The sequence below is a fragment of the Phodopus roborovskii genome, unplaced genomic scaffold (assembly GCF_943737965.1).
Source record: "Phodopus roborovskii unplaced genomic scaffold, PHOROB, whole genome shotgun sequence".
NCBI classification, from domain to species: domain Eukaryota; kingdom Metazoa; phylum Chordata; class Mammalia; order Rodentia; family Cricetidae; genus Phodopus; species Phodopus roborovskii.
The window spans coordinates 17,750,213-17,763,921 of record NW_026126541.1 but is presented as its reverse complement, the minus strand read 5'-3'; the positions used below and the strand labels follow the sequence as shown (position 1 = coordinate 17,763,921).

General features: G+C 51.9%; 1 protein-coding gene across 2 annotated transcripts in view; it reads right to left on the bottom strand.

Annotated features, from left to right (window-relative positions):
• Positions 1 to 11,511, bottom strand: part of Crtac1 (cartilage acidic protein 1) — a 138,427-nt gene extending 126,916 nt beyond the window's left edge. For both annotated transcript variants that reach the window (XM_051199790.1, XM_051199791.1), the window contains exon 1: positions 11,338 to 11,511. In XM_051199790.1, coding sequence (XP_051055747.1) covers positions 11,338 to 11,361 — 24 coding nt within the window. In that variant the 5' untranslated portion in view covers positions 11,362 to 11,511. The remainder of the gene's footprint in view (positions 1 to 11,337) is intronic.
• Between the last annotated feature and the right edge of the window lie 2,198 nt (positions 11,512 to 13,709).

Sequence of the window (13,709 nt, the reverse complement as noted above, 5' to 3'; positions counted from 1 at the left end):
GAGGAAGGAATACGTCCAAGTGGTAATATGAATCAGCAGAAACGGCTTGCAGCTTGTCACAGGTGTCTAAAAGCTGTTCTTTCTCTGAAGCAATGCTTCTCGAACTGCAAGGTGCTTGACAATCACCAGAGTCCATGTTGGTGCAGGCTCTGATCCAGGTGGTCTGCATGCTTGACAAGGCAATGCCCAGCCACCAGCCTCCAGACCTCCAGCAACAGAGCTCTTAGCAGCAATGCCCAACTCCTGCTGCCCAGTGGAATTCCCAGCCGCTGCCCTCGGGAGCACTGTGCCAGGACACATGCTGCTGTGTGGTTTCATTGGTCTGGGTCATGTCTGGATGCTGTGCCTTTTTAGGACCTATCCAGCTGATGCTGATGGACAGTCTGGGATGAGAAACACTGCCCCAGACTCATGGCCCCTGATGAGAGTGTTCACTGCCATCTGATGTGAAGTGAAAAATGTTTCTCCTCCTGAAATTCATCATTGACTTGTTGAAGTATATGAAGAAAATCCATTTAGCTGAAGAGTGTCAATGGGAGCAGAAGATATGAAGTTTGGGGAGGAAAGCAGAGCAGGCAGAGGCAGAAAGGTGGGGGTGGCCAGAGTGACCCCACATTGGACATGGCTTGCTCAGGAGCCTCCTGTCACACTACTGTGAACATCTGAATCAAAAAGTAAAAGTGTGGAATGGGAACTGGGTTAAGAAGGGTGTTTTTTTTTTGGGGGGGGATGCTTAGGTATAATCATCTGCTAGGCATTGTTATAGTACTGTGCCTGGTACCCACCAGTAGGAGCAGCACTCAAATGGTGTATGGGGTACTGCAGGGTATGTACTGTATGCAGCACTAGTTCTCCAGTACACAGTCAACAGTACGTCTGTTAGAGATGTATGCAAGCCATGCTCAGCAGACAAGCCGTGAATGAAGTATAGCACTCGGTGTCAAGGCCATCTGAGGCCCTCCAGGCACAGAGCAGACCAGAGGGGGAGGAGCTAACTCAAAGGTAGAATGGTGTCTCGGCAAGGGATGAGGAGTTTTGCAAGGTAGTTGTGGGATAAAGACAAGAAGGGTCTTCATGAGGATCACAAGGGCGGCTGCACTTGTGTTTCAGGCTCTGGGAAGGATAGCATCATCGCAATAACTTCTTTAAATGCTCCATAAGCGAACTCTTCAACAACCCTCAGAAGATGGAGAGAGGAAGCCAAAGTTTGTAGTCAGTGACCTGGATCTGGCCCCGAAACCCAGCACAGACAAGCCAGACCTCGATGTCCTTGTCTGTAATGTGAGGTCACCTGACCCACGGTGACAGAAGGCCAAGTGAGCCCCAGGGAAGGTCTGGCCAGGGGCCAGGAGAACAGCTTGGTGGCCCACAGCAAAGGTGGAGAGTCTTCAGTTACTGGCTCTCAGTCACATGCAGAAAAATCAGTTTTCTCAGTTTTCTGTGGCCTCGGGACTCTCCTGAATTGGGTCTGAAAACTGGTATCCAAGCAACCTGGCTTCTCTGCCGTGGGGTCAGGCAGCTGTGGGAGAAGCTTCCAAGGGCAATTTCCAGGGCTCGCAGTTCTTGTGCAATTATCCAAAGTGCAAGGACACACCCCACACCCTCACAAAAGCAAGAGGCCCAAATGGTGGAAACAGGCAGAGAAAGCAGACACTTGTCAGACAGCTGAGATGAGAGGGAGAGGGGCATGGCAGCTGCAGGGGCACTCTGCCCCCCACAGACTGGCCCATAGATGCTTCTGGAATGAAACTGCCATTGGAGAAGAGCAGGCGAAGAAGCCCTGGAACACTTCCTGTAGACCCAAAGTGAACCTGGCCTTGAGTGAGGCACAGAGGTCCTCAGAAGATGGCTAATGACCATTTGCTGTATGGCCTGAGGGGTGCCATGCAGGAGGGGCCACAGAGAGACCGGAGAGATTCCCTCGGGAGCTGGCAGTGCTTCCAAGCAGGAGGCTGCTGGTGCTGGACTTCAGAGGATGAAAAAAGTGAACTGAAAAGGGAGAGGCTGGGGAGGAGGGAAGGACAAGCAGTGCAGGAAGCAGACATCTACAAAGGTCAGGGGGACCTAGCTGTCACTCTGCCCTGCCCTGCCCTGCCCTGCCCTGCCCTGCCCTGCCTGGACCACAACTCCCCACTCCTGGAACTTGCCTGGAAGCTCTGCCATTATAGAGGTGCTCCTCAATGGGGATGTCAATGTCTAGAAACATTTTGGGTAGTAAAACCCAAAGGGAAGCAGTTTCTAATGGCATCTTATGGGTAGAGGTCAGAGATGCTGCTGAATGTTCTTCACAGCACAGGACAGTCCTCAGAACAGAAACATCTAGTCCTAAGGGTCAATTCAGGTAATAGTAAGAAAGCCCACACTAGAATAATCAATGCCCCATCCCCCATCAAACTGGACCATTTGAAAGACTCTGCTTGTGGAGTCCTCTGGATATGGTCCCTGTGGAGGCAACTTGCTCTGTGCTGAGCTTGACCAAGCAAGCTGGCCTGCTCTACCCAAATGAACCTGCATTAGGCATGGGCAGGGCACCAGCAAGGCAACTGTACCAATCAGTTTCATAGGTGACAAGAGTGGCATTTCATTCTACCTGCCCAAGTCCTGCCTCCAGCTTCCACTGGTCCTCAGCTAGGTAGGGAAGCAAGGTGTTATACTGATTTCTTGAAAACCAACACCATCATTAAGGTTGCAATTCTGTGTTTAACCAAACTAGCTTCAGGATCGATATTCCTAGACACCACACTACACGGTTTCCTTCACTCCACCAAGCTTGTCTTAAATCAAGTAAGATGGGGACAGAAGGCAAGGAAGGAGACGTGGTGATCTAGCTTACAGGGGCAGTGTGGGGACTGTGTCTCAGGCTGGGGAGACAGCATGTGCATGGTGGAGATTCAGGGTTCTGTAGCGCAATAGGGCTCTACATGGTAGGGACAGAGCACATGAAGGAAGAGGTGCTGGGAAGCAGGCCTACACAGACAAGAGGCCTTATGGGGACTGGGTCCAGAGGGTGACAAAGTAGATAGCATGATAAAAACCATACAGTAGGGCTGGAGGTGTGGCCCAGTGGAAAGTGTTTGACTGGGATGCACCACACCTTTGCTCTCATTCCTAACACTGGAAGAATAAAATAGGGCAAGGGAACAATAACATTAAAGTATGCAGGAGACCAAGAGAGGGCTAGATGCAGAGGGTAAAGAGAATTAAGAAGGGAATACCAAGGCTGCCATTTGCTCGCTCATTCATTCATTCATTCATTCATTCATTCATTCATTCATTCATTCTTGTTTCTGACCTTTATGTCGGTTTCTGTGCTGGTCACCAGGAAAATACCAAGAACAAGAGAAAACCCTTGTGCCATGGAGTGTACATTCTAATACCTTAGTTCTGTTTCTCCATTCTGTTCCCTCTACTGGTCCCCTGTGTGGCAAAACTCTAGACCGACACACACACTCACACACACACACACACACACACACACACACACACCAGGAGGCATATATTCTACATATCCTTCCTCCCGCTGTGGAACTAGGGATGGAGCCCACGGTCTTGTGCGTGTAAAAGGCAAACACTCTACCACCGAGCTACATCCCTTATCACCCTGTCCTATGTATTGTCCCCAGCATCAGGAAAATACGCTGCTTCCTCCCACGAATAAGAGAAAGCTCTAGATAGTGTCTGATACAGAACAAGAGAAGAAATCTGCCAGAAAACAGGCAAAAGAAAGCCTAAGAGCCCCAGGCCAGGAAAAGTCTCAAGGAGCACTCTGCTAATGAGATGGTGTTTGTAAAAGAGATGCATGGAGACTGCTGGTCTTAAATCCAAGGCAAGGTGGGATCTTACTAAATATTACCAGTGGCTCAGCCTTCCTGGACTGTAAAATGGGAAGACAGGCTTGTAGACTGTGGTGAGAATGGACCGATATGAATACATATTAACTTCCGAGCATGGCGCTCGGCATAGCAAAAAACGCCCACACAGGGTAGGTAATGCTAACAGTAATCACACTATTACTGCTAGTAATAGATGCTTGCTGCCTGAACAAATGCATCTCAGGAGAAGGGGCCAGGCACGCAGGTGCCCCTTCCAGGAACAGCTGTCAAATGTTGAGTGGAATGCTCTGGACTGTAAGACTTTGAGGAATAGGCTTGCCTCTGTTACTAATTTGTCTGGGGACCCCAGAGGAGTTCTTTGGCTTCTTAAACACTGCTTTCCGAACGCAGAAGCCCTCAATACACTTAGACACACACACTCATTCTTCAAACACATAGAAGAAACCTACCCACCAGGTTAGAAATGACATGTCAGGCATAGTCCCTGGACTCACAGAACAAGGTTTACACACAACCTCGTGGGCTAAGCACAGAGTAGCAACAGGTACAAAGACTAGAGGAAGCTGATGGGAGAGAGGGGTTAACCAGTGAGGTGGGTGGGGAGGTCAGACAAGAGAGGGTCTCTTCGGCAGGTGAATTGGGATTCCAGGTGGCAGAGACCTATGGATCAGAAACATGCATGTGAGACAGATCAGTGCACGCTTCGAATGCAATTGCTGCTCCCAGAATGCAGTCTGGGCACAGTGTGGAGGGAGGATGGGAAGGGGGAAGAAGGGAGAAAATAGTATTGTGTGGAGGCTTCAGCTGGGGTCAGCCAGAGCTTGCAATGCCAAGGGAAGGAGGCTGGAGTCACACCGTGGGCAGGTTTTGAAGTAAGGCCAAGACATGATCAGACTTGCATTTTTCAAAAGGGCATTTAGCTTTGGGGCAGCCGTGTGCAGGACGTCGACTGTGTTTCTGAGCAGTGTCCCCCAGGAGATGTGAACAGCTTGGGGTGGGGGTGGGGTGGGCTACTGGATGACCTCCAAAGTTCTTTCCAGACCTAAGAGTCTATGGGTCAGTTTTTTTTTTCCCCTGAAATCATTTAAAATGCATTAGTGGACCTTGCTATTTAAGAGCCTCCTCTTGGGAATGGTGTGAAACAATGATTCATCCCCTGGTTTGTCTTCAGCACAAATCCAAATTTTCATCTGTTCCATGGGCCTAAAGCAGGGTAAGGCTGCTTGAAGGGGTATCACAAAAGCTACCTGGGGTGGGGGAGGGTAGGGGAGTTCGAAGCTGTTGTGGATGGTAATGAGGAAAGGAAACATCCTAGCTCCAGGCTCACAGCTGACCAACATCCTATTGAGTGGATCTTGCACAGGGTTCCCAAAGCCTGCTGATCCACAGGGGCCTGGAGCTATAGATGGCCCTGATACCACATGTTAGCTTTTGAGAAGGAGCTAGAAGGGAAGCAGGCCTCACTGGCTGAGGCCAGTTTGGAGATCCACCTTAACCCCAGAGGCCACCTCTGCCTCAGAATGGCCACCTCTGTCCCTCTTTACATTGTTTTCACCACATCGGCTGAGCTCAGCTGCCCATCGGGTGCTGTCCGGAGTGCTGAATCTGTACCTGAGCCGTCACATCACTGCCAGGGCAGCATCTGGGGGACTCTTGTTTCTACCCTTGCAAAAGTCTCTTGGGACGAGAGGTGCTGGTCTCTGAACTGTAGCAGAAACTGCTCTTAGAGGCCAGGGTGAAAACTGAGCTTACTTCAAAGAGAAGGGGCCCACCAGCAGTGGAAAGAGCTGTGACCAAGCTTAAGTGACTGATTTCCTGAGACTTAGGGCTTGGGGCCCCCAGTGCATTCAGACAGGGGTCTATATAGCAAAGCCTCATTCTCCAGTGCAGGTAGCCAGGAGTGTAACCTCAGTCCTCCAAGAGAGCTGTAAGGAGCTTCCTTCTCCTGTCCTGACACAGAGAGTGAGCCACTATCCAGCCTTATGCCGAGAACATCAACTAGCGCTGTCTATCCTGCAAGAGCTTTGCAGCTAAACTGCAAGGGAAAATCCAGGCACCTGGGCCTGTGCCTGACCTGAGAGCTAGTGAGGTTTGCTGAACAAGGTGGCTCATTTAAGACAGATGTGACAAACGAAGCTGGGAGGCTCAGGCCAGAGTCCCTGCTGAAACAGCTGCTCTAGCCAGGAGGGAACTGTCATAAGTGGTCCCTCCTCTGGTCACCAGGACAGTCCCTTAGCTCAGCAGTGATTCCGTGACCTTGTCATCGTACTTGGACCATGCAAACAAAGATGAGAGTAACTGGAAACATCGGCAAGGGTCATTTTACACTCTCTGCACTCTCCATTCTAATGTGGCTAATTAAAGCAATATGTCAAAACGTCCCTTGGAAGAGATCTTTAAGAGTATGTCTGTTAAGTAAACAAGGTTTTACTAATTAATGTCCCGCCTTCCCATCCCTCCCAGAACTTCCATGTAGAACTTCTAAGTGCCAGCTGCCCCTTCTGCACTGCCCCCAGCGGAAAGGGTGCCAGGGAAGTCACAGTCTCCCCTGCCCCAGGGAATGGGGACAAATCCAGTTGCCTGTCATTTGTGGAGCTATCAGTTTCTCTCCCGGATGTTGATCAAATTTCCTGGGCTGGAACCAACTCACAGGGCCAGGAGACTGGAATTTTTCCAAGAAGTAAGCGTTTTGTTTCACACAGAGGCTACACAATTTCTTTCAAGGAAAAAAATTTAGCCTTCTATTTTTCTTTTTCTTTTTAGGTGCTAGCATTTTTGAAGGGCATATCTTTGGACTTTTCTGTAAAGATAGGACTCTGATCCTTATCTTTTGTTAAGGCCACCCCCTGCATAGGTGCACACAAATTGGGCATGGGACTCCGGGAGTGATTGGTTCAATGCTATACTGTGTGAGTCAGCATCACAGAAACAGGACTTTCCAAACCCCCAAATTCGTAATAATAGCAGTATTAATAATAGTCTCCCTGTTGTTTTCTAAATGTCTTCACAGCTCATATTTATTCTTCACAGCAACTTTGAGGGGAGTTTGGGTAAATCAGTCTCAAAGCAGATGTGAGTTCCAGCCTCGCTCTGCCATCCACTCACTGTAGGACTCTGCCGGGCTGTCTCTCCACCATGGATCTCAGTGTCCTCAGCCACAACAGAGCTGGGTTAGAATATTTCCAAAATCTCAGCCACCTGTAATGTGTGGCTGCACTGCAATCTTGGTCCCATTGATGTCTGGAGCCAGATAATCAGTAGTGTGGGGGCTTCCTGTGCACTGAGGGATGTTTAGTGGCATCCTAGCCTCTCTCCCACGCGATGACGCGTGTAGCATCCTTTACTCCAATTGTGGCAATACATATCTCTAGACACTGCTGAAAGTCTGGGTGGTGTAGGCTAAGAAACCTCTCTCTTCAGTCACTGCCTAGGGGCTTCAGTGAGGTTAAGATTGTGAGTAGCTTGGTGGAGCAAACGTCTTCCTATCCCATCCTTTTCTCTAATCCCTTCACACCTTTTGGTACATGTTTCAAACCCAATCTCACAGTCCTCTGCTACTTCTTATTTCTTAAACGCCCTAAGTGGTCCAGAGTGTGTTTGGTGTGATAATGAACCAATTGATTTCATACTTTCTCCTAAGGAGAGTTCACAGGTTTATGTCCCCTAAGCAACCAGTCAGACTCTTCAGAAATCCAGAGCCAAGTCCAGGCTGGCCTGGAAGACTATCTACAGCCTGCAGGAGGCTCGGTGAGCATGGATTTGTCAGCACTCTTAAATCACCGGGCTCTGAAGAAGGCTTCTCCCTACAGAAAGATCCTTCCTCGGGAATCAATAGCTCAGGGCCTTCCATCACATTCAGAATTGTCCTGGGAACTGTAAAATGTCTTTTCTCCAAGCATGGCAGAACCCCAATGTGAAAATCCAGCTGTGGGTCAGAGAAGAAGGCAAGGGGGAATTCCTGCCAGTCAGACTTAGTCCATCAGTTTCTGTGTCGCCAAGACCAGAAACCGATGTGCAAACTCAACACTTGGCCTTAGCTGTAGGGGAAAAAGACCCCATGTATTTCCCAGTGATCCAGCACTAATAGAACCTTCCGAATGACTAGCTCTCTGCATCACATCTAAGGAGACAAATCCCAAAGACCATCTCCCCCAGCTCTGCTCACCTACCCTCCCAGGAAGATATCATTTATACTCTTCCTATACTGAATGTAATTAATACTCCTCTGATCTCATCTAGAACAAGACCAAGACTGAGAAGAAGGAGGACATTTCTCCTCTATGGCTGTCAACAATCTCAAGTACAGTTCTTGGAACCCCACTAAAGGCTGTGGCTCTCTGGTGACCTACATTATCTTCACTTCCCTCTCCTATAGATGAAGACCCATCTTGCCTGTAGGCCTGGAGAGATGAACAATCCTAAGCACTTTCCTAACAATCCTAAGCACATCCATTGGGTGCATTGTAAGGGCAGGGGCGGGTTCTGCTTCTCAGAATTCTGGGTTGACAGCAGGATCCTTTGTGAAGATAGGCCACCAAGTCTGCCAAGGCTCCATGAAGGACCCCACAAGGTTGATTATTATCATATGTAAAGAAACTGGATGGTAGCAGAAAACAGAGCCAGCTGTGGGCTAACGAGACCCACAGAACAGAAGGGCACCAGGAATGAGAACTTCATTGAGGTCCCCAGATGGCAGAAGAGGACAGATTTATTGAGACTAGAGCCTCCAGTACTCTGACCTTGAACTGGGACCAGCAAGGATGGAGGGCATTGGGAAACACTCTTTGGAAATTCTCTAGTTCATCTGGGATCCGAGCTTGAGAGGTCCCGCTAGCAGAGGTTTGACCACAGGACAGAGTGGCCCTGCTCCAGCATGTTTTAGAGGATGTCCAAGCCTTGGCTTAGGTGCTAAGACTATTTGGTAATGGCCTGAGCATTTATAACTCCATTACATAGTGTTGCATAGCTTTTGGCTAAAGACCACTTAGAACAGTAAGACAAGACAATGGGGTAAGGAGAGAAGATAACTTGAAATTCCTATGACCTGTGTATGCTCATTATGAGAACTTTTATCTTCTCTTGCCTTCCTTGCAAAGAAAATTTTCCTAAGTTTTTAAAGCTATTAGCATACCCAGTCTGGCATGGGAATTACCCATTCCCACTGTGTAGTGAACATATGCCCATTTACACAGCACAGGAGCAAGTCACTGGAGTGGAGAAAGCTCCAAACAGGGCACTAGGAATTGTGGGGTTTGGGTCCATCTCGTCCACCAAACAGCCATGTGACCTTGGGCAAGATACTTGTATTACTTCAGCTGTAGTATCTGTACATGAGAATGTTGGGGCCCAGTGAGGTGGACTAGATGCCCCCCCCTCCCCGCGCCAGGATCCTTTCTCCTAGTCTTGATATTCTTGGGTTCCCAAACAGAAAACAATCATCTCTGAGAGCAGGTAGAGCTACATACCAGGTCTATCTCCCAGGAATATAGTGCTCACCCACCCCACTACTTCTGGACAAGCTGAAGTCCTTTGGGGGAAGGACCCAATCACAATATCCCTCAATCACAATGGGTGATTGTTGGGGGTTGTGGCCTGAGCTTGTTTAAACCATTCCTATGGCCAGTGAAGGGTAAGAAGAGAAAGTCACTAGTCCTGAGCTAGGTGCTTTTGGTGCCCCCTACTGGATACCAAGGAGCCTGTTCCACCTCCAGGCTTCCACTGACTTCGAAGGCGGCAAGGAAGCTTCAGGACCGACTTGGTCACAAGCTGTTTAACAGAACCAGTTCCTGGTTGGTGGTCCATTCTCTCTATAAGACTATGTTTCACTCCCTAGTATTACCACGAGCCATTGGCCTACTCATTTACACTGGCTACCTTGACCAAACATCCTGGTGCCAAAGAGTAAATATTGGGGTTCAAAACACCAGGTGCAGCCCAGATGGAGAAGGGAAGAAAGAGCAACAAGCAGGTATTGCACGCACAAATCCCTAGCAGAAAGAAGGTCTTGGGAAATGCAGCAGAGAAATGTTGACTGTAGGAAAACAAAGAAGGGTGCTGGGGGGTTGGGCATAGATTAGTAACCCCCATATAAGATCGTTAGGCTAAAGCGGGTATCCAAGGAGTTTAATACCCCGTGGGTAGGGCTGGGGTATGGTGAAGGATACAGTCCCAACACATTAGCTAAAAAGCTGATAACCTCCCGCAGCTCCAATCTTCTCCAGAGTTCGTCAGCAGCAACTGGAAACTAAAACATTCTAATCTTGGCCCTCTAGGCCAACCGGCACCAAGAACTAAGCTCCCTTCATTGCCTACTAAGTTGGCTTAGAACCAACTGGATTTGCTTTAATTCAATGGGAATATTTCCCGTCCCAAGTTATCTCCCCTGATAGCATTTCCCAGGAGTCCCTCCCCCCCCCCAGGCTCAAGACAGCACAACAGAGCTGGACCCTACTCCGAGAATCTTGCTTCCTTTTCCACGGGGTTTCATTTGCGAAGTCCTGCACCTATCCCAGAAGGTATCTCAAGTGCAACTCGTGAACGCTTCCTGGTGAACTGAAGCTTCCTTCTGAGAGGCACAGAAGCCAAGCCGAGTAGGTGAACCCACCCAATAGCAACAGTATACATTAGTCATTCGAGGAGGGAACCCCCCCACACCTACACCCCTAGGGAAGCTCCCATCGCGACTGGGATGACTTTGGATTCTTCAGTTGGTTTCTGCAGAAGCGGGACTAACCAGGGCTCTCAACTACTGTACTGCAAAAGAACCACGCTGCATTGCTGGGCATGCCCCCAATCCCGCCTGTCGCCCCACCAAAACCTCTATGCGCTTCCATGAGATCAAGGGGAACTCCATGGTTCCCCTAGAATGCCGTAAAGAGCTTGCCAGAAACAGCCCTAACCAGAAAGCCAGACCACACCTCGGTCCAGCAAAAGGAGGCTGGCAGCTACACCGTGCTCCGGGAGCACTCTGCCACCCCGTGCTGTGCAGGGGAGACAGCTTGGCTTCCCCGGAGAAGAGCTATGCCCCCGGGGGATCTTCCCCAACCTGGAAGCGTTGGCAGTCGGCCGAGGCCAGTAGCTTCGTCTGCCCAAGCTGAGCTCTCCTGGCTGGGTGACTCCTCCTGTACCCCCTGCACAGCCTTCATCTGCTCCACCACCCCCACCAACCCCACTGCCCCCTTCTCAAACCGCTGACCTCCATCCACTGTACCCCTAACCAGTGCTCTGCCAACTGCGGGCTGTCACCCCCACACCTCGGCTCCCATCTCTTCCACCAGCTCCAACCCAGCTCCCGCCTCGCCCCCAGCCCGCGGGAAGGATCTGCGCGCCAATCGAGTCCAGCGCCTCTTGGCCAAGTTAGAAGCAGTGCCGCCGCCTTCGCGGTCCCGGTCTTCCCGGTCCCTAGCTGCATCCCAGCCACCCCTCGGGGCGTACGGGGAGGGGCGCTGGGCTGGAGAAACTTTCTCCGCCGGAAGGGGTGGGGGCTCCAGGAGCCGATACTTACGCCCAGGTCAGCGCTCGGAGCCATCCTCTGGCTCTCTCAGCCCCACCGCCTGGGGGCGTGGGAGAGCAGGCGCTCGCTGCCGCCTCTGCCGCCGCCGGCGCCGCCGCCTTGCAGCGCCCAGCCCTGGTCCCGGGCTGGTCTCGAGCCTCCCGCCCTGACGCCGCGCGCTCGCTTTATACAACTCCACTCGAGCGCGCCCGGGCTTATGTAAAGGCTGGCGGATGCCCGCAGCCAATGGCACGGCAGCTGGTGCCGGGGCCCAAGCTTGGGGGGTGCACGCGCGGCCAATCGCGGCCCGGGGAGCCCGGGGAGCCGGGTGGGGGAAGGGGCGCCTCCCCGCGCTGATTTAGGAGCCGGGATTGCGGTGGCAGCAGCCGGCAGCCAGGCTGGCCCGGCGCGGCGGGCACTGGGGTGGGCGGCGGCGCGGGCGGCGGCGAGGGCGGGTGCCCCCGTGCTCTGCCGCGCCCCGCCGCCGCGCCGCGTAACCTTCAGGAGGCAGCGGGGCCTGGCGAGTGGAGAGAGGGCGCCTTGGAGGGGCGCTGGGGACCGGGCGGGCGGGAAGCAGATGTCCCTGGGGAGGGTGCGCGGGGAAGGTAGTGCAAATGGGGGAGGGGAGGCCGGCGAGCCCCAGGACCCCGCAGCCACCCTGCGCGCGGGGCGGGAGTGGCGGCGGCGCTGCCTTCTCTCTGCTTCGCAGATAGCGATCTGGCGTCTCCCGGGCCCGGCCGGAGCGGCCACGCGAGCCACGCTGATGGCGAGATTTCTCGCTGCGGAGCGAGCTCCGAGTCGATCTTTATCCAGCCTGGGGACGTGTCCGAGCGCCTCCCGGGGACTGCTCAGTATGGGGAACAGAGCTTCACCGTGGTCCCAGCGGGCGGGGAGCAGGCGAGCACGGCTCAGTGGTCAGGCGCGGCGGACCAGGCGACTGCAGTCAATGTCTGCTCCCTAACATTCGAGCCCCCCACCCCCTCGAGCCGAGTCCCCACCCCACCTAGCTCTCGCTCCAGCAGCACCCACAGGGGCTGAGCCTGGCCCACCTGCTTTGCCCACAGGAACTGCTTGTTTTCTCTTCATTGCCACCAGCTGGTTCAGCTGGGTGCTATGGCTTTGGTCTCTGGTCCAAGGGTAGTGCTGGGAGGGCGACTAAGATGGAGAAGAGTGACTTGGTCAGCAGCACCTCAAATACAGGTCGGTGTCTGGGGCAGGAAAACTGGCTTAGTCAACAATAGCAGGTCCCTTCTTTTACATCTACAATAGAACCAGGCGCGTAGTATGTGCTCAGCAAGTACTTAGTGAATAAGCCTGGGTTTCAGAAACTCAGATACAGGGCTTCGGAGAAGGATCTGGGAATCTACTGTCTGGGGAGGAGGAGCTGTTTACTCAGTTCCAAAGGCTTTTGTGACCACTACTCACTAACTAGCCTGCCTTCTGTGCTTGACTCTTAAAATGACTCCGATGAGAGTTCTGCTACAGAAGGCCCTGCCAACCAGTTCCTGGCTGGACCCGGTTACCCGCAGATACTGATCAGAACTGTCAGCCCTGTTTGAAGGTATTTGTGCTCTCCTCTTAAAAGCAGTAGCTAAGCTTAGACAAAGCTGGAGGAGCTCAGGTTCTTAACCCTCCGTGGCTGGAAACCTTTGAGAACCTGGCAAAAGTTACTGAAGTCTTCTTCGGGAAAAGTTGGCAAACATTCACACACAAGTGGCTTTTGAGTATAATTTCAGGACCTTTAGGAATCCCGAGTCTTTGGGTGCTCTGCCATTTTCCACTGATTTCTCTGGGGTTCTAGGCCAGTGGCTTATAATCATCCTCTAGGGATCGGAGTATTCCGAGCCCTGTGAGAATCTGATGATTGTGTGGATGTGCCTCTCAGAAAGATGCTTTCTCATACACACAAGGGGGTGTGGGGATTGTTAGGGCTCCACATTAATACTCTTAATTCAGCAGCAAGTAGCCTCCCTCCCAAGGGCACTTCTGGTCCCCAGCTCCCTCCATAAGGACATCAGTAGGCTCTGCAGGATCACACCACCACCCGGTGCTGAGGGCATCTGCATCGTGTGGCTGTGGTCCTGGCACTCAAGAGACTGTCTCCACACTCGTCCTCTGCGCCTTAGTCCCTGCCACCCTCTTTACGTGGAAATAAGTAGCAGGTTGTCAGATCCTGTCTGATCGGCAAGGGTTCCTTAGCCACAAACTCCAACTCAAGGAGACAGCAAGTGACTGGTAATTAACCAGTCTCACTCAATCCCGAGCATCGTCTGAACACACCTTTCTTGGTTTTGTTCTCACCTTGCTCTCTCTGCCTGGGAAGCTGTGAGCAGCAGTCCCAGCTGTGGCGCCTCACCTCACCTAAACCTGACAGATTTAGTAAC